The 25,576-nt window shown below is 43.0% G+C and overlaps 1 protein-coding gene across 1 annotated transcript; it reads left to right on the top strand.

The window, feature by feature from the left end:
* Positions 1–204: 204 nt before the first annotated feature.
* LOC123771918 (T-box transcription factor TBX22) lies at positions 205–23,295 on the top strand. Its single transcript, XM_045764718.2, has 9 exons — positions 205–863; positions 2,037–2,589; positions 3,857–4,029; positions 4,635–4,768; positions 7,541–7,657; positions 7,883–8,045; positions 15,362–15,529; positions 16,117–16,181; positions 22,803–23,295. The coding sequence occupies exons 2-9, from the start codon at positions 2,043–2,045 to the stop codon at positions 23,176–23,178; spliced, it is 1,743 nt and encodes a 580-aa protein (XP_045620674.2). The 5' UTR covers positions 205–863; positions 2,037–2,042; the 3' UTR covers positions 23,179–23,295.
* Positions 23,296–25,576: the final 2,281 nt, after the last annotated feature.

Below are 25,576 nucleotides of genomic sequence, written 5' to 3'. Positions count from 1 at the left end.
GACTGTACAATGACACTCACATAAGCTAACCATAACAGGGGTGAACCAGGGCGCCAACAACAGCCTTCCACAATACAAGCTTTCCATCACCTAATTATCAAGGGTTCCATAACAATAAACACCAATCGAGATGGCGTGTGATAAGCAGCGGCAGGTGTCGTCTAGATTCCTCATCAGCCAGTGAAGAAGCTGGCACGATAAGACAATAAAGGGTTGGAGGGTGGTGACAAGCCTTATCAGGTGAGCTACCTCCTGGGAGCTGTTAGGTGATTAGCAGAGCTAGTGTTAAGCCTGGTAGTGCCCGGGCAGGACTTCCTGATAGTGCCCCAAGAGGACTTCCTGGTAGTGCTTCAGCAACACTTTCAGGTAGTCACTGGAAGCGCCTGGGCAGGGCTTCCTGGTAGCGTCTGAGTAGGACTTTCTAGTAACCCCTTGGAAGAACTTCCCGGAAGGGCCCCAGAAGGACTTTATAGTAGTCCATGGTAGCACCCGAACATGACTGACTGGTAGGGCGCCTGGGCACGACTTCCTGGTAGCGCCTGGGCACGACTTCCTGGTAGCGCCTGGGCACGACTTCCTGGTAGCGCCTGGGCACGACTTCCTGGTAGCGCCTGGGCACGACTTCCTGGTAGCGCCTGGGCACGACTTCCTGGTAGCGCCTGGGCACGACTTCCTGGTAGCACCTGGACACGACTTCCTGGTAGCGCCTGGGCACGACTTCCTGGTAGCGCCTGGACACGACTTCCTGGTAGCGCCTGGGCACGACTTCCTGGTAGCGCCTGGGCACGACTTCCTGGTAGCACCTGGACACGACTTCCTGGTGGCGCCTGGGCACTACTTCCTGGTGGCGCTTGGACATACAGGTGGGTCAAGCGTTTCACTGGAAGAGAGTGGTAGGTCCAGCGTCTCCCATATATACTCAGCCTACTCCCATATATTATCAGGCTACATATAATGCAGAGACAGATAGTGAGGCTACATATAACGTAGAGGCAGATAGTGAGGCTACATATAACGTAGAGGCAGATAGTGAGGCTACATATAATGTAGAGGCAGATAGTGAGGCTACATGTAATGTCAAGCCAGATAGTGAGGCTACATATAATGTAGAGGCAGATAGTGAGGCTACATATAATGTAGAGGCAGATAGTGAGGCTACATATAACGTAGAGCCAGATAGTGAGGCTACATATATACTACAAACAATCATCATGTTCTCCAACTCTGACGAAAAATACTAGTGTGCTGAGGAAAATATGTTATTGTGACAACAATATGTAACCCTGGGTAGAATGATCCTTAGAATTTTGCGATAAAATTTATATACAAGTATTTCAATAATGCTTATATATATTTAGAAAATGTGTGGTATAAATGTGTGACTTGAAAGAACAAATTACCCTTACAAAAATTAGATTTCTCATTTACTTGGAAAAATATTGATTCATTTATATACGTGCTTTTTCCTATAATTATACTGTGATATAGGATTTGCCTTGTTTATTATAATGAACAAGAGTTGCAGTCGAGGCTGGCAAAATGCTTCATGTTGAATTATGAGCACCTTTAATAAACTGTTATGAACTGTCATAAATATCATGACTGTATTTGACAATAATTTAAGTGAAATCAAAATTACCGCGAAAAGGTACGCATGTTTATATATATATATATACATATTATATAATATTCTTGAAGAGGCTTGTATATAACGTCATCACTCATTAATATAGCATTTGAATCAAGGTCAAATAAATAATGAGTTAAGGAGACCCCAACAAGGATTTATTAGAAACAAAATTCAGTTTGTATTAAATCCTTGTTTTAATACCACAGTAAAGCTCTATTTCTTTAACAACATGAACTTTATTTCAAGGAAATCAACAACACAATTAATATTCTCTTCGTGCCTTTTATATTAAAATTAAATGCAGCACAAAAATTAATTGGTGAATGTGTAAGATAATAATGCCAAGAACGTTGCATCTTTCACTACCGTTTGGGATGAAAATGTATTTATAACACTACCTTAACAGAAGCGAATGTTAAGTTCCCGAGCTGCGGCCTTCAGCGTGGAGGCGCTGCTCACCTGTTCCCCGGAGAGAGAGGCCAGGCAGCAGCAGCAGGGGCAGCAGCAGCAGCAGAGGCAGCAGCATCAGCAAGATCAGCAGCATCAGCAGCAGCATCACCAGCAGGAGCAGAGGCAGCAGCAGCAGCATCAGCATCAGCAGCAGCAGCAGCAGCACGCTGGCCAGGGAAGGTCAGCCCAGCTGGTGAGTGAAGCAGGGCACCTCAGGCCCGGCGCGCCACCTGGCAGGAACCACGAGGACTCTACCGCCATGGTCCACATGGCGGAAGATTGCGGGTCGCCCAACTCTTCCCCCATGCACCAAGAACCAGAGAACGAGGGCCGGAAGCCAGCGCTGCCTTCCTCAAGGACTGAAGGAGAGACAAGACGGGGAGAGAGAGTGACGGGCGAGACAGCAGCAGCAACAAGTGACACCCAACTGTCTCAAGTGACGGGTGCTCACGATGACGGATATACCAGCGAGGAAGAGCAGCAGATCGTCGACGTGGAACACTGCTCCAGTACGTCTTCTTTTCTCTCGTCAATTATGATAATATGCAATATTTCAGTATTGTTTTCATTAGTTTTAGCAGGACATTTGTTATGTTGGTGTATTATTTGTTTCTATACTAAAGTTTGAATGCATGTAGCTGCTATACCTTCTGCCCGTCACATTAGGCTACTTGACTCTACATTGCTTCACATTAGGCTACGTGACTACATTCATATAACACATTAAAATATATATATATATATATATATATATATATATATATATATATATATATATATATATATATATATATATATATATATATATATATATATGTCGTACCTAGTAGCCAGAACGCACTACTCAGCCTACTATGCAAGGCCCAATTTGCCTAATAAGCTAAGTTTTCATGAATTACTTGTTTTTCGACTACCTAACCTACCTAACCTAACCTAACATAACTTTTTCGGCCACCTAACCTAACCTAACCTATAAAGATAGGTTAGGTTAGGTAGGGTTGGTTAGGTTTGGTCATATATCTACGTTAATTTTAACTCCAATAAAAAAAAATTGACTTTATACATAATGAAATGGGTAACTTTATCATTTCATAAGAAAAAAATTAGAGAAAATATTATAATTCAGGAAAACTTGGCTTATTAGGCAAATCGGGCCTTGCATAGTAGGCCGAGAAGTGCATTCTGGCTACTAGGTACGACATATATATATATATATATATATATATATATATATATATATATATATATATATTTTAATATAGGGAAGGAAGGGAGTAGAAGGGAGTTATATATATATATATATATATATATATATATATATATATATATATATATATATATATATATATATATATATATATATATATATATATATATAAACAATATATATATATATATATATATATATATATATATATATATATAGGTTAGAATATATATATATAATATATATATATATTCCGCATATATATATATATATATATATATATATATATATATATATATATATATATATATATATATATATATATATATATGCGGAAAATCCACAGAGAAATGTGAAAGGAAGTGAACGTTTCGGCCTGATTAAAGCCTTTGTCAACACACGACTGTGTTGACAGTGTCGTGTGTTGCCAAAGGCTTTAATCAGGCCGAAACGTTCACTTCCTTTCACATTTCTTTGTGGATTTTCCGCATAAAAATGATCAGTGTTTTGTGATCGTCAATTGCATATATTATATATATAAAGCATCGATTATCTGCCTTGATGTTCAGGTCCCCCTCCTAGCAATCCTGGGGAAGGCGCCTTAAGAGTACTGTTGTCTCCCACCACCTCAGCTCCACCAGTCTGTCACACTAGCGGCAGACCACCAGGGGAAATACCCCAGCATCATTTCGGAGAGGATATTTTCCCTTCGGCGTCGCCAACAGCAGCCACAGATTGGCAGGCAAGTGACAATGGTGCCGTACCGTGGGCCGTACTTCTGTACTGTTGCCTTCCCTGTGTTGTATGATGGGTTGTATGTGGTGTCATAGAAGATATTGAACAGTGTTCAATGCGTGTCAGTGCTTGAGTTGAGTACCATGAGTAAGTAGTGCTGGTGAGGGTTTTACCATATTGTAACCCCTTGAAATCATAATTCATTGACATGAATTATTAATTAAATAGTATTCGGTAAATATTTAATTAAGAATAAAATGTGGAAAATAAGGTCCGTGTGAATGTCTGGATTGTGAATGTGTTTGTGTATAAGTTATTAGTATTTACATCTTTATCCAGCCCGTCCTCTTAAGGTTTCCCAACGTCAAGAAACTGACGTACCGAAGTGCCCTTATCCTAACCTACCAGAGAACCCAAAACAGAAAACAGGACAGTACGTCAATTTCGCGAACCGCTTACATTTTGTAGTACGACAATTTTTGGCTTGTGGAAAAGTATACGTCAAAATGCGACGGTCTCTTAGGAGGACGGGTTGCTGGCATCGATAAAATTAATAGAAAATATTGTGTAATTGGAGTAATTGAGATGTTATAGGTGTTTGTGTCCTTGTAGGTGATGTCTGGGTCGTGCAGCGTTGGGTGGAGGGGCAAGGGACGGACGGGGGTGAGCATCGAGCTGCTGCAGCCCGATCTCTGGACCAGGTTCCACTCCCTCTCCACAGAGATGATTATTACAAAGAACGGCAGGTAAGTCTACCACCAAGTCTTAAATACACACACACACACACACACACACACACACACACACACACACACACACACACTTGTGTGTGTATACATTCACTTATTTTTGCTTGCAGGCAGGATCAAGCATTAGCTCTTGGACCCTGCTTTTATGTCTGCTGTTTGTCAAATGATATGACGCCTGATCCATTTCCCTATCATATCTATTTTTATAGTTATGAATGGAGTTTGCCTCTACAACCCGAGTTCATTCCTTTAGTTCATTCCATTTACCCATCACTCTTACCCTAAAAAAAAAAAAACGTAATTACTGTTAAAAATTGGGTATGACTGGCCCCAACGCCTCCAACTTCGAACAAACAGACAGACATTCTAAGTTCTATATAAAGATATAGCTATAATACCAAGATGAGCAGGCGAGGAGTCACAATAACGTGGCTGAAATATGTTGACCAAACCACACACTAGAAAGTGAAGGGACGACGACGTTCCGGTCCGTCCTGGACCATTCTCAAATCGAATGTGTCGTCGTCCCTTCACTTTCTAGTGTGTGGTTTGGTCAGCTTACTAAAATGAGTTTCAGGGTCGAATATCTGCTCCTACCGAGCCTTCCTGTACATTCTTAGCGTTGGAACTGTCAAGTTAAAATCTAATTTCAATGTCAAATTGCACACATATAACATCCACAACTTCTGTGTAGGTCTCATTTAACATGTTCACAACTCTTAACACCGAAGATGTTGTTTCTGACAGCACTGTGGGGTAGTGTAGATGGTATCTGTCTATGCCTCCTTGTTCTGCTGCTCCGAACTTTGTCTACTTAAGTCCCCCATTGAATCTTATATGTCGTGATCATGTTCCATCTATTCCACTTCTAACCCCCTCCATGACCACCGGTAACCCCCCCCCACCCCCACCCCTTTCACCACAACTTCCACCGCCTACCACCTTACCTTGAGGTTACCTTGAAATGGTTTCGGAGCTTAGCATCCCCGCGGCCTGGTCCTCGACCAGGCATCCTCGTTGCTGGACTGGTCGACCAGGCTGTTGGACGCAGCTGCTCGCAGCCTGACGTATGAGTCACAGCCTGGTTTATCAGGTATCATTTGGTGGTGCTTATCAAGTTCTCTCTTGAACACTGAGGGGTCGGCCAGTTATGCCCTTTATGTGTAGTGGAAACGTGTTGAACAGTCTCGGGCCTCTGATGCTGATAGACTTCTCTCTCAGAGTACCTGTTGCACCTTTGCTTTTCAACGGGGGTATTCTGCACATCCTGCCATGCCTCCTGGTCTCATGTGGTGTTATTTCTGTGTGCAGGTTTGGGACCAGCCCCTCTACTATTTTCCACGTGTAAATTATTATGTACCTCTCCCGCCTGGGCTCAAGAGAATACAGATTTAGGCATTTTAGCCAGTCCCAGTAGTTTAGAGGTTTTACCGAGTGGATTCTAGCAGTAAAGGATGTCTGCAATTTCTCCAGCTTTGAAAGGGGCTGTCATTGTGCAACAGTATTCCACTCTAGAGAGCATTAGTGTCTTGAAAAGTATCATCATCGGTATAGCATCTCTAGTGTGAAAAGTTCTTGTTATCCAACTTGTCATTTTTCTTGCAGTTGTGACGGCTACTTTATTGTGTTCTTTAAAGGTAAGGTCTTCCGACATGAGTACACCCAAATCCTCTACATTGCCTTTTCGTTCTGTGTTATGATTTGCCTGAGTTTTGTACGTGGTTTCCGTTTTTATATTTTCATTTTTTCCGTAGCGCAGGAGCTGGAACTTATCTTCATTAGACACCATATTATTTTCTGTAGCCCATAGAAAGACTTGATCTACATCTGATTGGAGGTTTGCCGTGTCCTCTATGTTGCCTACTCTAACAATCCTAGTGTCATCTGCAAAGGAAGATACAGTACTATAGGTTGTGTTCTTGTCTATGTCCGATATGAGGATGAGAAAAAGTGCTGGAGCAAGCACAGTACCATGGGGGATTGAGCTCTTCACGGTTGATGGATCGGATTTTATTTTGTTGACTATTACACATTAGGCTCTGTTAGTCAGAAAATTGTAGATCCATCTGCCTATTTTTCCAATAATTCCCTTTGAACGCATTTTGTGTGCAAAAACACCATGGTCACATTTGTCGAAGGCTTTTGCGAAATCTGTGTAAATTACATCAGCATTTTGTTTGTCTTCACTGACATCTAAGGCCATGTCATAGTGGTCCAGCAACTGTGATAGGCAAGAGCGCCCTGTTCTGAAAACATGTTGTCCAGGGTTATGGAGATGCTGTGTCCATGTATTTTGTGATCTTACTTCTTGGCACTGCTTCAAAGAATTTTTAGATCGTGTGATGTTAGTGCTATCGGTCTGTAATTTTTTGCCTCTGCCTTATTTCCTCTTTTATGAAGTGGTGCTATCTCTGCTGTTTTTAGTATGTCAGGGATAACGCCAGTATCTATGCTCTGTCTCCAAAGAATGTGAAGGGCCCGCGATAGTTCTTTTTTACAGTTCTTGATGAAGTTCCAAGAATCAGGACCTAGTGCAGAGTGAAGTGGCTTCTTCAAAATCCAGTGGGGGATAGGGTGACATCTGATATATGGATTGATGTTGGTATCACATCCATGACAAATTTAGCTACCACTGGGTGCCATAGAATACCCCTCACCTGGCCTCACCCCCCCACCCTCCACCACCACAACTACCTCCCCCACCCTCCACCACCACTATCACCCCCACCCTCCACCACCACTACAACTACCACCATCTACCACCCACAGGAGGATGTTCCCCGTGGTGAAGGTGAGACTCGGAGGCCTCCACCCGGAGAAGAACTACATGGTCTTCCTCGACATGGTGGCCGTCGACACTCGACGCTACCGCTATGTCTATCCCAGGTCAGCCTATCCCCATCCAGACTATCCGGGATTACTGTGGTGTTCACCCTAGGTCAGTCTAATCCTATCCAGACTACTGTGGGTAGTCTGGATAATCTTCATTTCTCCTCCTGGTCAAGTTCGTCCAGGTACAGCCTCTCGTGTATAAAAATCTAAGAATAATCACGTGTATGATGATATGGGTGAGGGTGGATGAGCAGCCAACATTGACGGTGTGTCAAACAGTTCCAGGTGGATGGTGGCAGGGACCGGGGAGCCGCTGGGTGACCATCCACCCTACATCCACCCAGACTCGCCCGCCACGGGCGTCCACTGGATGGCTGCCCCGGCCGTCGCCTTCGACAGACTCAAGCTCACCAACAACAAAACGCGGGAAGTTAAGGGCCAGGTAAGGGGGTAGTCTGTGGTGGTAGCTAAGTGCCAGTTGCCAGAGCCCTCTTCCCCATTAGGGGGTGTTGCGGGTTGGTCTCTGTTATCGTGTTCTTTAAAGCGTTAAGATAAACGGTGGCCACACTGGGGGGGGGGGGGGGGTGAAGGGGCCACTGGCCACAGTGCAGGCTGGTTATCAGTGAGGCTCCACCCAGACGGGGTCACTATCTGCCAACTCCTGTTATCATCCTTTCCCACGCACCGTGCATCATCCCCCCCTCCCCCACCAACACTCCTGTACTGAACGTGAGTATTTCCTTTCCTTTCTCTGTCATTTGTTTCGGGTTATTCATGCCCGTGCCACCTCTTGGGTGGCTTAATCTTCTTCAATCAATCAATCAACACTTGCTTGCAGTCTGTGGACCGTCTCCTCCCCCCCACCCTTCCCGTATTCGGGAAAGATCATATATCTATATCCCTTATATCTCTCGATATCATATACGCAGTGATTATTTCACTTCTGCTTCTTGTATACTCTAGTGTGGTGATTTTGAGCTCTCTTACTCTGACCTTATCACAGTATTATCTCTGGTACTCGTCTCGTAGCTAATCTCAAGACATTAAATATCCTTTTTGTGCTCTAGGGAGCCGGTCGGCCGAGCGGACAGCACACTGGACTTGTGATCCTGTGGTCCTGGGTTCGATCCCGGACGCCGGCGAGAAACAATGGGCAGAGTTTCTTTCACCCTATGCCCCTGTTACCTAGCAGTAAAATAGGTACCTGGGTGTTAGTCAGCTGTCACGGGCTGCTTCCTGGGGATGGAGGCCTGGTCGAGGACCGGGCCGCGGGGACACTAAAAGCCCCGAAATCATCTCAAGATAACCTCAAGATAACTTCCCCAAGGCTGGGATGTCGAGGCTTGTTCTTCCCGTTTCATGACTGACCTGGCCAAAGGAGCCTATAATCCTCTGAATGATTATTGCTGAAGGTTTCTAAATACTTCCTCTATGCTTATTAATTTTGCGTAGTCTGCGGATGCTGTTATATTAACAGATACTTGTAGTTAAAGCTCGATAGAGGTCGTAAGCTGTACATACTTGCAGGCTATAGCTCTATAGAGCTCCGGCCTTACACACTTGGAGTCCAGGGTTCGAGATCCCATACAGACTGGTGAATGGACTGGGGAAGATACTTGCTGGGTTAATGTTTATGTTACATCTGCTCCCAAACCCTTCTCGTCTTCCGACTCTTCCAGTTACCATTTGGTATTATCATTTACGTAAAGAAAATGTAGGCAGTGAGGGGGGGACGTTAGGATATAAGTTAGGTGATAGAGAGAGGTCAGTTCGGCAAGATGGATAATGCTAATACATGCATCCTTTCCCACTCAAGAAGCTGAGTAAAGAATAACCCTTGCTTCGACAAGCAGCAAAGTACAATGCCTTAATGTCTTATATCAATGCCTTAAGCCAAATTGATGCTCTGCTCTCCCATTCCGAAATTATTTACACTGATGACTCCTTGCGCCAGTTCTATAGTGCAGTTGTTATGACAGCGGGAGAGAGGGTCCTAGTCTTATGAGTGTGGGATGCATATAAATAACTGGGACCTCCACTCTTCACACAGAATTGTTGGACATAATCTTTGCACTCGAACGAGTATACGACTCCAAAGTTGACACGTTAATTGTAAGTGACTCCTTGTCATCCTTGACTGCCCTCAGCTCCCCAAGGCATAACTATGACGTGCTTGTCTCACACCCACTTTGACTGGACGGTAGAGCGACGATCTAGCGTCATGTAAGTCGGCGTTCAATCCCGGACCAACAAGGTGGTTGGGCACCAATCCTTTCCTCTGTCCCATCCCAAATCCTTATCCTGACCCCTTCCTAGTGCTATAAAGTTGTAATGGCTTGGCCCGTTCCCCCTGATAATTAATTAAATTGTCTCTGAAGCTAGACACAGACATAATGAAATAATCAATGATGGAGTCAGAGTTTGTCTCCTGTGGATTCCTTCCCATATTGGTCTCTGAATGTATGATAAAACCAATGAGCTAACCAAATATTTGCTCGTAAAGAGGGAATCGATTACCATCTTGGGCTGCCTTTGAGCAGCCTGAAGCCAGCAATACCCCGGGAAAAGCAACAAAATCTAATAGATTTGAGGTAAAGTGAAATTCACTCCAGTTACTCCATCTGTCATCATTCTATTATGCAGGAAGAACCGCACGTCTATGCGGTTTCTAATAATTAATATATAATCTAAATAATAATTATAGATTATTGCTAATCTCCAATAAGGTTAGCAGACTTCTAGATGTTACCACTGTTAGGCTTAGACTCGGCTACAAGTACCTCTGGGAGTGTACCATCTGCTGATGTAGACTTGACTAAATTGTAAACTCTTCAGCTAAACTATCCACATACTTTGCATCATTATATAATTGAATGGAAAAAATCGCTTAATTCAGAGATAACACCATGAATGATGTTCAAGAAATGTGCAAGTACTTTATTCATAATTATGTACAACCAGAAATCTTTGACAAGTATCGAAAACTTGGTGCTTGCACAGGACTGTAAAGCTGCCGTCTAGTTGGTTGGGTGTGAGATCAGGACTAGTAACTGTGTAACTGACTCACTGCAGACGTAAACGGCCTGGTATCGAGAGTGTTGTGGGCCAATTCTTGAATCACTTGTGATATAAAAATACTATTGCTATATATGTACATATGTGTAAATCACGAAAAAATTAACACGTGATGAATAATGTGACAGTGTCTGACCATGAAGGAAAAATGAGGCAGAAAACTCAAGTACGTTCGTATTAATCAATACATCCTCAGAAGGATAACATTACAATGATGAAGATTAAGCCACCCAAGAGGTGGCACGGGCATGAATAGCCCGTAAAACATTGCAATGTTGTTGTTTTAGATTTAGCTATTCAGAACGAAGTGTCCATGTAGCACAGGCGATGATGAGCCCGTAATAAAAACATTGATTGATTGATTGATAAAGATTAAGCCACCCAAGAGGTGGCACGGGCATGAATAGCCCGTAAGTGGTACAATTTTTTTTTCTCAGTATTCTGAGGTTGCATTTAACCATCAAGCTGTTATCGCGGGGGAGGATACTTCTTCACTGTCTTTATGAGGGTGTCCAGCTGCTGGACACCTTTGTTGACCAGGAGAGTGGCTGTGTTGATGGCTTCAGGGTGGCCACTGCATGATTCAGGAACTCTTAAAGCTCTTCTAAGGTCATTGGTTGCTTCACATTCCAGAAGATAGTGAAGTAATGGCTTTTCTGTGACAGTTTGGCAGAAGATGCACTCTCTCTGTCGGGGTTCACCAATCTCCCAGTTACATCTGTAACCTAGACGTAGTCTATATAGCCTAACTGCTATTTCCCTGTGGATTCCTTTTGGGATATTTAACCTTTCTAATTTGGTTGCCTGAAGATACCATGTTGCAGATGGCGAACCCTCAGCTATCCTCTGGTGCAGGTAGGCTTTGTTGAGATGTGAGAGTTTTTTGGTGAATATATATATATACATTACGGTCGAGGACTGGGCCGCAGAGACCCTAAGCCTCGAAATCGTCTCAAGATAGCCTCAAGAGGAGCACTAAGGACCTCGACGCCCTCCCCCTCCCTAGGGGTCACCCAGCAGGCGCCAAGGCTAGCCAACCAATGCCTCAACCTGCGACAATTACCTTTATCTGATATAGAGTTCAAGTACCTGTTCTGGCAGTCAAACAACGAGTAGCGCAAGGCCTCGCGCCTCCTCTCTACCAGGACGCCAAACAGCTCAACCGTCCATCATTAGGACTGGCCTCCTGGTCAGAAGGTGTAGGGGCGTATCAGCACAGTGAAGACCTCGCTCCCCATGTGATTCACACTCTCAGGCCGCTGGTGGTGACCGCTCCACACCCGATAATTCTCATATCAAAACTCTCTCTTATCTGGTGTGTAAGATGCTTCTGTCTTTCTCACACACCAGCCTCCACCCTCACTGTCTCCCTCAAACAACAGCCTCCTCCCTCACTGTCTCCCTCACACAACAGCCTCCTCCCTCACTTTAAGGGCGCTGGTGGCTGAATGGACAGCACGCTGGACATGACTGGGGTTCGATTCTTGGCGGCGGCGTTAAAAAATGGGCAGAGTTTCTTTCACTCTGATGCCCCTGTTACCTAGTAGTAAATAGGTACCTGGGAATTAGACAGCTGCTATGGGCTTCTTGCTGAGGATGTATGTGTGTTAGAGTGAAATATATGTAGTAGACATAATAGAGGAAAAATAAAATTGCTTAGAAAGGCGGGGTCCAAGAGTTAATAGCTCGATTCTAGTAAATATACACTTAAAACGAAAAAGAGTACTGGGAAGACGGGACACCACGAGAGTAGCTCTTATCCTGTAACTACACTTAGGTAATCACACACACACACACACACACACACACACACACACACACACACACACACACACACACACACACACACACACACACACACACACACACACACACAGGCCATGGTGTGGGGTGTATTTGATGTGACTGAGAACACCCGCTCAAGTATTCACTATACTATCATATAAACAATTTGGAGTAATGTTATCTATTGTGCCGGTGAAGATATTGAGCATCTGCTTGACACGATAGCAAGAGCAATTATGATTATCCAGAACCTTTATCAAATCCTTGGTGAACATTTACAGTGTCAAAGCTTGTACTGCTTGTACTGCTAGGTGGCAACATGTGGGGTTATTGTGGTGGGGGGTTGGGGTTGTGGTGGGGGCTGGGGGGGGGGTTGTGGTGGCGGCGGCTGCTGTGGGTTTTGCAGAGTTGAGGATACGAGTGAGAGTACTATTTTTCTATCAGTAATACTTTCCTATCTGTATTTTCCACTCACCTATCACTGACTACGGGGAAGTGAGGCGCTAGCTCCCCATGCCCAGCCCACCACCCATGTTGTCCCTATTGTCTTAAAACCTAACTATTCTGGCGTTCGAATTATTTGTCAAATCTGGCCTGAAAGTTGTGGATGGAGGTAGCTTCCACAACTTCTTTCAAGATATTCCACTTGTCAACCACCCGTACGGGGCCACGAATATCTTCTCTCATTCCTTAAACTACGCTTCTAGAGTCAACACATGTTCTCTTGTCCTGCTTTTTGCTCAACATAAAGAGGCTCAACTTGTCCAGCCTTGTCTATTCCCCCCTTAATAAGTAATGATTGCCAGCGCCTCTTATGCTGCCAATGTTATCCTATTCATGTGTACCTCCGGTGTTAGTGATGGAATTATATAAATTCCCGAATGTTTCTCTCTACGATTCCTTATTTTGTAGATACCTCCTGGAATTCTTTTTTTTTTACACCATACACGTGTTGGGATTGAATTCTTGCAGCCAGTTGTCTGCCCATTCTTAGCTTTCCTACAATTTGCTAGAGTCCGCCTCGGTTTTATTGTTCCTTATTTGTTGTACGTTATCTGCAAACTCTGAGATGAATGCACACACACACAGTGTGGGTGACAGTGGTGGTGGAGGAAGCATTGTGGGTTGTTGTTATTGTTATAGATTCAGCTACTCGGAACAAGTTCCAAGTAACACGGGCTATGGTGAGCCCGTAACTTACCTGGCACAGGAGCGGGGCAAGAAGCACGGGCTATGGTTAGCGGTGTCCTTCTGCAGTGAGCAATGTGGGAGACAATGGTGTTTTTATGGAGTGTGTGAGGTGCGAAGCCCCCCCCCCCCCCACACACACACACACAACATCACCACGGCTCCCCACCACTATCAGCTCCCACAACCCATCCACTCGAAGAATAACCCTGACACCTATCTAGTCACCACAACCATTAGCACTGCCCATTATCAGCCATGTATACCCATTACCCCATGCTATGTTTTCCTATATAACTGTGCCACACCCACCACTATGCCTCCCCCTCTCCCCCCAGGGGGTCGGGTAGGGGTTCGCCCCCTCATCAACATACATCAGCTGGAAAAGAGAACCCCTATTGTTTTGGCCACAATTTTCAGAAGAGCAGCATATAAGTACCAGCCCGTTGTGTTATCTGGGACCTCCCCAGTCATGTCAGACGACGCAGGATGAGAGACACCGCCGGTGAGGATGACAGATAAGGGGCAGATACTAACTGATAAAGGCAGATAGTGCGACTTTGGCCGCACATGCCGACAGTCCTCTAAATGGCCTCTTTTTTTAAATAATGATACTGTGAAATCTCGTTATTATAGGGTTGTTTTTGTTGTGAATAACACTTCCTTTTGTAGGACTCTTGAGGTGTGGGAGTCAGGTGTGGCAGTGGAGACCTGACCTGACCTAACTTAACGGAAGTCATGTGTGATTGTGGAGGTGTGGGAGTCAAGTAATTACCTAAGTGTAGTTACAGGATGAGAGCTATGCTCGTGGTGTCCCGTCTTCCAGTACTCTTTCTCGTATAACGCTTTGATACTACTGACGGTTTTAGCCTCCACCACCTTGTGTGTATGTGTATTTATTTACTATTTGTGTCTGCAGGATCGAGCTATTAGCTCTTGGACCTCTATCTAACCAATCTATTTTTCCTCTATTATATCTACTACATATATTTATCTCTAATACACACACACACATCCCCAGGAAGCAGCCCGTAACAGCTGTCTGACTCCCAGGTACCTATTTACTGCTAGGTGAACAGTGCATCAGGGTGAAAGAAACTCTGCCCACTTGCTTCCGCCTCCGCCGGGGATCGAACCCAGTCTCTTTGGACTACGAATTCCGAGCGTTGTCCACTCAGACTATCAAGGTGTGTGTGTGTATTCACCTAGTTGTGCTTGCGGGGATTGAACTCTGCTCTTTCGGCCCGCCTTCCAACTGGCAATCAACTGTTACTAACTAGTAATTTTGTTTTTTTACTAACTAATCCCCCCCCACACACACACGGGAAACAGCCCGTAACAGCTGTCTAACTCCCAGGTACTCATTTACTGCTAGGTAATAGGGGCATCAGGGTGAAAGAAACTGCCTATCTGTTTCCGCCGGCACCGGGAATCGAACCCCGGACCACATGAATACGTATCCAGCGCGCTGTCCACTCAGCCACCAGCGCTCTGCGTGTGTGTGTGTGTGTGTGTAATCCCATCACCCCATTTCTGGGATCCGTTATTCCTTAAAAGTCGTGATAAAACTCCCCCCAAACAACACACAAGTCGTGTAAATAGATTCTGACGAATCTATTGTCCCGCAAACTCGAGCTATTAGCTCTTGGACCCCGCCTGACACCCCTGGTCGCATGCACTCCTCCACAGGCGCACCTTTTGCTCTTGCAGATAATCCTTCACTCGATGCAGAAGTACCGACCGCGGGTGTGGGTGCAGGAGGTGGGCGCGGGGGCGTGTTGGAGCGACCTGCCGCGCCTGGTAGACCTGAGACACGCCCACCACGCCGCCTTCCCTGAGACTACCTTCATCACTGTCACCGCCTACCAGAACCAGCAGGTGGGTGCTGCCTCGGGAGCTTTGGGCACGAGGTATTCACACATACCTGCAACGAGAGCGAGAGAGAGCGAGAGAGAGAGAGAGAGAGAGAGAGAGAGAGAGAGAGAGAGAGAGAGAGAGAGAGAGAGAGAGAGAGAGAGAGAGAGAGAGAGAGAGAGAGAGAGAGACAGACAGACAGACAGACAGACAGACAGACAGACAGACAGACAGACAGACAGACAGACAGACAGACAGACAGACAGACAGACAGACAGAGAAAGAGAGACAGATAAAGAGAGAGACAGAGAAAGAGAGAGAGAGACAGATAAAGAGAGAGACAGAGAAAGAGAGAGAGAGACAGATAAAGAGAGAGACAGAGAGACAGACAGAGAAAGAGAGAGAGAGACAGATAAAGAGAGAGACAGACAGAGAAAGAGAGAGAGAAACAGAGAAAGAGAGAGAGAGACAGACAGAGAAAGAGAGAGAGAAACAGACAGAGAGAGAGGAAGACAGGGAGAGAAGAAAAAGAGAGAAGAAAAAGAGAGAAAGATTTACTAATATATATTTAATTAACCATTAACTCAAACTTTGCAATGTTTATCTCACAGATAACAAGATTAAAAATAGACAGCAATCCTTTCGCCAAAGGTTTCCGGGACACTTCGAAGCAAAAGTGAGTATTGGCGTCCATTTGATCTCATGTTGTATATAAGACTGGCCAGTATATAAGGATGTTTAGACTCCTGTATACACTAACATTTACAGTTTAGTGGTGTGTGGGAAAAATGTGCCTCTGGGTACGCTTGTAATGTTTGTGCTTGTAAGATGTTTACATGAGGCTTCCCGGGTTCACCTAGTTGAGAACAACTAGGTAAACAGGGAGTTTTTCCTCTCAAATTCAAATAAGGTTTATCGAGGTATTAATACACACAAAGGGATGAGGTAACTCAAGCTATTCTCACCCCCGTTCAGTACAACGTGTTCATATATATATATATATATATATATATATATATATATATATATATATATATATATATATATATATATATATATATGTTCATATATGACATCACAAACATTAAGTATTTTACCAAACATTCTGGATGATATACATATACATTTCTTCCTTTACACATGTAGTATGTTACCAGACGTACACACAAATACTTTTATGACTAGGACAACGTTCCCTCTTTGTGTTGTGTCATCCACTACGTCTTGCTGATATGAAGTCAAAGACTGTAGGCTACACATCATGTGTGAAGTTTGTCTAATTGTGTATTGAACGTGTTATTAAGGTTGTCATAGACTTTGCTTGTGTACATGAGGTTGTGTTGTCAGCAAAAATACGGTTTTAGACGCTTTTCAAGTTCTTTTTAAGGGTCTATAAACATCATTTATATCCAGAAGAGTACCTCGGGTCCACGAGCAGACCCGAGGTACGATAATGTTACAGATCAGAGTGGTTGGGATCACAGTATTGACGGATACGAAATGTCTTTTGTCCTCCAAGTATCTCTCTCCCACCAGTTGCTGTGTTTGCTGCCTAATGTCTGGAGCTCGTGTAGTGGCACTGCGCGACAGGCACAGTCAGATGATCTGCTCACATAAAGAAAGGCAGTTACCAAACACCAGCCACAAACACTAGCCACCCCAGCCAATACACTGACAATCCTACATACCACATACCCAAAATACCCACATCTATGCCAACCCATGGTGGACAGGCCACCGAACTTTCAAACCTCCTCTCTCTCTACACACATCCTCTTCCAGAATTTCACCTCCCCATCCCTCCTCACCCATCCTTTCCAAACCCTTTGGACATCCAACTTCAAGTTCAGTTGTGGTAGGTTTGCTGAGATCTAAAACCACTCAAAATTTCCTCAAAGAATTTCATTTACCACTATTTCTTTGTTCCTTCTTTTTCGAAAGTCATGCGACATTTGCTTGTGCGTGTTTAATTGATCAACAAAGCTATCATTGGCTACTTTCTCTAATATTTTACTAACAGATTGAAGAACAGGTACCAATCGATAAACTATGACTTTGCATTTTTATACAAAGTATTGATTTTTGCAACAATCATGGCCTAGAAATCTGACATTGATATATTGTAGAGAAAAGCTAATACACAGTTAAACCTGTTAATATTAACCTTGTTAATTGTTAAAAGAAACCAGGATAACCATTCTTCAGACTTGAAAGTAGCGCAATTTAGTATTTAACAACCATATTACTTCGTTGTAATCAAAACAATTACATCAATCATTCATTAATAAATAGCTAACTACTTTTGTAGTCGAGGGATTATATTGGCTTGTTTTTGTAATGTTACCTGACCCCTGTGGCAGCTTGTCCTGCCACGGGACAAACTGCCGCCCGGCTTGTTAAGTTGACGCATTCATCAATCAACACTTCACCAATCACACACATTCATCAATCAACACTTCACCAATCACACACATTCATCAATCAACACTTCACCAATCACACACACATTCATCAATCAACACTTCCCCAATCACAACAGCATACACCATCACAGACACCTTGATAAACTAGCATCCATTCGTCACCCTCGACAGTAACATGCAATTTCTTCAAGACTCACCAAAGCTCCGATTACCACTCCAATTTTGACTGTTTTCGTTATCTGTGATACCTGCTATCATGCAAGACTAACGGTATGCTTCGGACAGACGAGGAGCTGGCGCCTCCTCGGAGATAACATACCATCTGTCACTGCGATAACGTGTCACAGACAAGCCACACTGACAGCTTGAAGGAGTTAGAAAATCCTTGAAGCACTCTCATGGTGAGGTGACGAGTGCAGGCTGCCACTCACTGACAGTTTCAAGAAGGTCGCTAAAAAGATGTTTATCCCGGGGATAAGAGACGCGGACACAGTAGCAACTGTGGGTCACTGATACATTCTCGTAGACACATGGCCGAGCTTCCGCACTATGGGGAAGCTATGGCCGCACTTTGAAGTCCTCCTTACTGTGACTCATTTATTCTGTTACTAAGATATTGGCTTATCCATTATAGACCTTTCCTATCGCTCCTGCCTGCCTCTCAAACTTGCGCACTAGTCTCTTGTTGGTGTATTGAAGGCTTTCTCCACAATTAAAAAATGTTCAGTCTACCCTCCCTTCTCTTGCGTGATTTATATTGCCTAGTCATACCTGTTTACCAGAGTTTAACAGAGCCACTAACACTAGTGACCTCGACGAGGACAGGAAGCCGGCGGCTTATATCATAATAAGTGACTAGCTTAGGGCTACTCTTAGTATTCATGGCGAGATTGTTTCAAGCTGCACAGCCTTAGCCATCGTGTCCAGCTCTAGCAGGTGCCTCCTTACTGAATTTCTTGTAGTCACAGTCCTTCAGTTCTACTTTGTTTGACACCCTTCAGGTCAGGGGTGTCAAAAACTTCCCTTGCTTTATTGTAAAGCTTCCCTAGCTTTATTGTAAAGCTTCCCTAGCTTTATTGTAAAGCTTCTCTAGCTTTATTGTAAAGCTTCTCTAGCTTTATTGTAAAGCTTCTCTAGCTTTATTGTAAAGCTTCTCTAGCTTTATTGTAAAGCTTCCCTAGCTTTATTGTAAAGCTTCTCTAGCTTTATTGTAAAGCTTCTCTAGCTTTATTGTAAAGCTTCTCTAGCTTTATTGTAAAGCTTCTCTAGCTTTATTGTAAAGCTTCTCTAGCTTTATTGTAAAGCTAGGGAAATTGAGAGGCGGGACCAAAAAGTCAAAGTTCAACCCCCGCAAGCATAACTAGTTGAGTACAAACATCTCTGCCATTGTATATGACTTCTTCATTATTCTCAGTTTCACTTAAAATATAATACAATACAATGTTTATTCAAAAGAACGTGTGTACAAAGGACATAGGAGTAATGTACAAGTTGTAGGAACAGGAGTTACACAATCTATGAAGCCACTATTACGCAAAGCGTTCCAGGCGAATACATAAACAAAAAAAATACAAAAGGTGTGAGGGGGGTGTTAAGACTATACTAAAGAAGAAATAAGTTAAAGTTAGAACGTTCATGGAAAATAGTAAATGAATGCAAAAAATGTGACACTTGGATTACAGGCAACACTATCACAACATGGAGTCAGCAGTTGTGGCAGTAACTCTAGTAGCAATGGAGTACAGTACTTTATTTACATTAATAATGGAATGGAAATGCGGCTGTAGTTTAGAATTCTCCTTATTCTCATTTACTATTTTCCTGCTAATGCGGCTGTGAAACAGCTCAAGTTGGGTCTCTGCTTTATCTGTTATGTTGTTTTTCAAGTTCTCTCTCTGCTCCTCTTCTCTCTTAGGTAGAGAATTACTCATTCCTGCTCTTTTCATACCTCTGTATTGTTACTTTATTGTTTTGCCTTACAATCGTGGTTAAACCATTGATTAATCTATACCCTTCATTATTCTCTTTCGACAAGGCTACCTGTCCTCAGGACATACTTGTCCCTGCCTCCTGCCTTATGGGTGAGGAGTCTCTCAGGTCCTGTGTTGTTTTATCTCGGATTTTTCTTTCCCATGGTATTCCTAAGAGGAATTTCATATCCCAGCAGTTTACCCTTCGGTATACCAGCCTATTACCTCCTGGTCCTATCTTTGAACAGGTAATTCCTAGTGGCTTTACTATTAATGGCTATGCCTAAGATACTTTTTATCTCTATCTAAGATACTCTAGATACTATTCTTTAGATACTAGCTCTATCTAGAAATCCAACACTAACTCATTTTGTATTTATGTACTTTTACCTGAATAAATATTATTATTATTATTTGAACCAGGAACTGAAATGTCAGTACACAGTAATCGCTCATTCTCGGAGGACTTTGCAACTTAAGGAAGTCATGCATGACTCCTGAAGGTGAATACCAGGTTAAGTCTGCTGGGTAGTCAGTACCTTTCCTTCTCCAGGGTTTACATTGCTGTTTACATTAGTTTATCTTTCCACGTATCAGTGGTCCCATGTAGTACTTTATTCTCCTAGCTTATCGTGTCGTGGTTGAACTCTTATACAATTATCAGTTATGTGAATTACAGTATGAGACGGGGAGGCCAGGGAGTATCAGTATCCTGGCCGAGGAGGATTGATTGGGCGCCAATCCTTATCTGTAGCCTCTGATCACACAGTAATGAATGGGTACCTGGTTGTTAAACAATTTCGCGGGTCGTATTTCGGGGAAAAATTAAGATTAAAGACCTGCCCGAAACACTGTGTGTGCTAGTGGCTTTACAAGAAGGTAAGAACCCATATTATATATATACAGTATAACAAAAAAATGAGAGCTATGCTTGTGTGTTCCATCTCCCTTGTAATCTTTGCCATACAACACTTTCAAACAGCAGACGGTTTTGGCATCCACTACTTGTGTATGTGTGTGTGTGTTGGTTTGTACATGTGTGCGCGTGTAGTGAACCCATAGAAGAGATGGAACCAGACACGTATTTGGGGGTTTCCACACAGCCTCTAGGCACTAAACCTAGGAACCTCCAGCCACCTAACTCGGAAACCTCCATGCTCACAGCCAAGGAACCCCAAACAACCCCTGGAACCACCGGCCTCGCAACCCCTCACAGCAGATATCATCAGTGACCTTTGGGAAAACAAGCTAACCATAGGGAAGATAACCCCCTGGCCCATTTATAGTGAAATATAAAGCTTTGACACTCGATATGCGAGTGGAATAAAAATTAATTGTGAAGCTTAAACAAATAATAGCAAAGCAATTGCCTCCTACCATAACAGGTTTACCAGGAAATGCCAGCACCACTTACCTAAAACTGTGAAGCAGGTGATGGAGTGAGAGGTGTGTGTGTGCACAACACCAGGCAAGCGAGTGAGGTGGCGGGGTGGCCAATTGATTGTTGCCGCCGAGTTTACTTTGTTTACCTTGGGCTCACTTATTTTGCTGTACTTATCCTTTTTAATTGGTTTCACTCAGGTTTGGGTTGATCTCTGATTCCCAAGCTTCCCTCGCCTTGTTGTGAGTCAGATTTTGGTCACAAAGGCCTGTTGTAATTGGCTAAGGATTGGCATTACAAGCACTTAAGTTCAGAGAGGTACTGAAGAGGGGCCTTCTCAGAAAATACAATCTTCATATTTATCTTTAATAATAATGATTTTCACTTATTGCAGCCAAAAATTTAAGTGTTCACACACATTGAATTTCATGAACTATGGGAGAGGATACACTGTTTAATTGTTGCCATCAGCTATAGCTAGTTTATTATGCACTCCATACTCATCATCGTGTACTTACCTAGTTGTGCTTGGGGGGGGGGGGGTTTGAGCTTCAGCTCTTTGGTCCCGCTTCGGTTCCTTGTACTACTGCTCACAAGATAAAAGGTGTTACAATAGGAATTAATTAGACCCCTGTGGGTAATTGATATAAAATTTCATTAATATACATACTGTATACCAACCATTGTCATGCTTGGTATAATTATTATTAATGTGAAGGATTAACAAAAACATTTTTATTTTGCATGGTTTCCCTATAAAGAAAATTTAACCTCGTTCTTAGCCGTCAAATTGTGGCAATCATCAGAATTGTCACCCTTAATTATAAAACTTGCTTAGTAATGGATTTTAAAGTTCATTTCACACACTCATTATATGCCTCTTTTATTATGATATGCCAACTTTTCCCACTACTGCTTACAGGATGGTATGAGGTGTATAATACATAAACCAACAACTAACTAACAAATAAACTAACAACCTAACAATACACAAAACTTTTACCTGTTTTTATTGTGAAATGGTAGATCTATATTCAAAAGGTTTGAACAATATAGAACACATCATATATCTACCTTGGGCAGAGGTGACCATTCCTCTTGGCATTCATCAGTGTGTGATGAGAGCCACGACCAAAGAAAAGTTTATTTTTTCAAAAGAAATACAGTATATGTAAAAACAAGGAATTTGTATGCAAAAGAAAAATAAATACGAAAATAAATTTAGAGATATGATCTTTATGTGGGGTAGGAGAGGACAGGAGTTAAGGGGGAGACAGTTGAAGATAGGGAAGACGGGAAGAAGGAGGAGGAAGGAGGGAGGGGAGATTGGAAGAAGGGGAGTGGGAGAAAGGGGAGATGGGAGGGACGGGGAGGGGGAAGGGGGGAGAAGAGAGACCAGGGCATAAATGGGTACCTTTAGTAACCAATAAATAATAAAACATTTGGTAACTAGTTCCCAGACACACAGACATGACAGGGGGCTGCTTCTCTAACTAAAAACATTATGGTTTTACTTGTTTCAGAGAGCTGGAGAGGCAGCCTGGCCGACTTGGCAGGTGCCATGATTCAGTATCCGTGAAGCCTTCTACTCTGATGCTGCCCCTAGGAGTGACGCCACCCCATCACCTCCACTACACCACTTCTTTAGCAGGCTTTTCTCCTCCGTTCTCCCTAGCTGGGCCGGTCTCTCCTCCAGTATCACCACTCTTCCTTCCTTCACAGTGGTTGTCAGGGGTCCTGGAGGGCAGTGACCACCAACAGCCGTGGATGCAGGCCTCATTACCACTTCTGCGATCTGCTCCCCCTGCCCTTCCGTTCCTTATACCTCCCTTCCTGCCTGGCATTCACACACACCTCCCACATGCACTTGACCTCTCCAAACGCAAGGATGATACCTGACCCTGGGCTTCCAAACCATGTTGAATTTGGTCGTTGTCCTTATCATATCTTCTGTAAATAATGTCTTCCAAAGTTTGTTAAATTTTCATCTTAATGAATAAAGTTTTTGATATACTATCAAGATGTTCAATACACCTAACCCAGTATAGTGTGATGCTTGTAGATCTCTGCATACAGTAGACTAGGCTGTTTTGGTTAAGAATTCTCCTAACTTAAATAGTTCTAGACAGGCAGGGTCAAGTCATAATGGAATAGAACATTGTGCCAATAAACACAAATAATTAAATATTTTCCAAATTATAATAATTCTTTAGTATTATGCGGCTGACTTGTATTTTTATTTTCAAGCACGTGTTCCTTGTTTCCTCTAATTAAAAAGAACCTAGTGCGTCCACAATTCTTGCTACATCACATCACCGACGGTCTTTTGAATGGTACTCCACATCATTTCTAATGGAGGCCTCCTTCCTGTGTATTTGGGTATGCTTAGTTTTTCGTTCACTATCCAAAATTTGTGTATTTCCCCTTGGGTGTGATAAAGCTCCTTTCCTGAATTCAACTCATGTAATTCAAGGTCCTGCAAGCATATTTATTATGGCCAAATTTACTACAAATAGGGCAACAGCTCATGGGGTTCCTGCAAGCTAAGTACAGTATCGTGGCCAAACCTCCAGCTTATATAATAATGTATACAAGTTGGAAGTAGTTTGGCCATGTACTGTACTTAGCATGCAGGAACCTCATGACCTCTTGCCTAATATTGTATATACTGTATGTTAAATATTGTATATAAATTGAATAATAAATACAGTATTGTAATATTGAACTTGTGTAATACTGGGGAGGGAAGGGAACTGAGAACTTGAAAGTCAAGAGATGTAATAAATGTGCCAGGTATAAATGGCTAGATCCAACTTCCCCCAGAGTCACTGATATGAAAGCTTATCCAAATCACAGTACATAGTGCAATTTAGTTTATCAATTTTTATTTCCCACATACAAAATACAGTATATGAAAAAAAATTTTGTGGGATACATACAGTACAAATTTTTAGGCACATAGGTGTGTGGAACAAACTTTTTGCACAATTTGAGTGTGAGTGCATCCACAGACGACAGAGTACAGTTACATCTGACATGTAATATAGACAATGTAGGACTGAAAACAGAAGATGCTTTTTCACCCACAGGGTTGTAAACTCGTGGAACCACCTACCTGCCGAAGCCATAAATGCCAAAACTCTGCTGGGTTTTAAAATACAGCTGGAAAAGATCATCAGGGCAAATAGGGGAACCTTTGACAAGCTGGCAGCTTCCTGTCCTCGTCGAGGCCACTTTGTATTAGTGGCCTTCAGGTAAATTCAGATATAGCTATCCAAGATTACTTTAAACCTGAACAGATAAGATGTGAAAGTTGAGCTGGGCAAGAATACCAACTGCTCACAATAGCCATAAACAAGATAAAATGCTTAGACCAACAACCAGACATAAGTCATTTGTTACCTCAACCTGGTGGTGCTGCGAGAGCAGAGTAAACAGTTCATCAAAATAATTTATTTTGATAGGACTAGTATATAGGAGGAAGGTCAGTTTGTGGGACTGATATAGGAAAAGTTTGTAATATGAGGGAGAAAAAAGGTTTCCTGACAACACTGCCTTAACATTTAATTTAATAAATATAAAACGAAAATGTATACCCATGGTAATGGATAATTGTTTTTAACAGGTGTCATAGGCAAATTTGTACACAGTATTGTCTCTTGCCAATGATACCCAGGTAACGTAACCCAATCTAATCTTAAACACTGCTAATATGAATACCTTAAGCAATAAAGTTCTCCTAAACACCAACTGCCAAATGAAAAGGACAATTTGGAGCTCAAAGTGATGTGCATGAAATTATTTGCATGCACATAAAACTGACATGTGTGAAAATACATTCACCTCGCAGGGATCCTTGCTAGAAATGGCCACACCAGATCTTAGACAAGAAACATCATCTTAGCTCACCTCACAAAAATGTGAGTCAATAGTGTATGCAAATAATTACAACAAACTGTACTTACTGTTGAATTGGCTCATACATCCACACTCATACACACATTTCCTATCAATATCTTGACGACTGGAGCCCACACCGTCGCTCCTACTTAATCGATGCACGGGAGTTGAACAGATCAGAGCCGATCTGTTCCGATCACAGGATACGTCAGTGAAGCTCCTCCACTTGTGTTTTGCCCGTTTTCCTCTACCCCTGACAGGAGTGGTGGCTGGGAGTAATGCAAGTACACCAACATCTCAGGTGGGACTGGGGCTGGGCTGTAGTGCTTCCTAATAATACTGAACAATTCTCTGGAACCCTGAGAACCAGATGATCGACACATACTAAAAGAAGGGG

The sequence above is a fragment of the Procambarus clarkii genome, chromosome 38, assembly GCF_040958095.1.
Source record: "Procambarus clarkii isolate CNS0578487 chromosome 38, FALCON_Pclarkii_2.0, whole genome shotgun sequence".
NCBI lineage: Eukaryota > Metazoa > Arthropoda > Malacostraca > Decapoda > Cambaridae > Procambarus > Procambarus clarkii.
The sequence above is the reverse complement of the archived record's forward strand: the minus strand, read 5'-3'. Positions and strand labels throughout refer to the sequence as shown.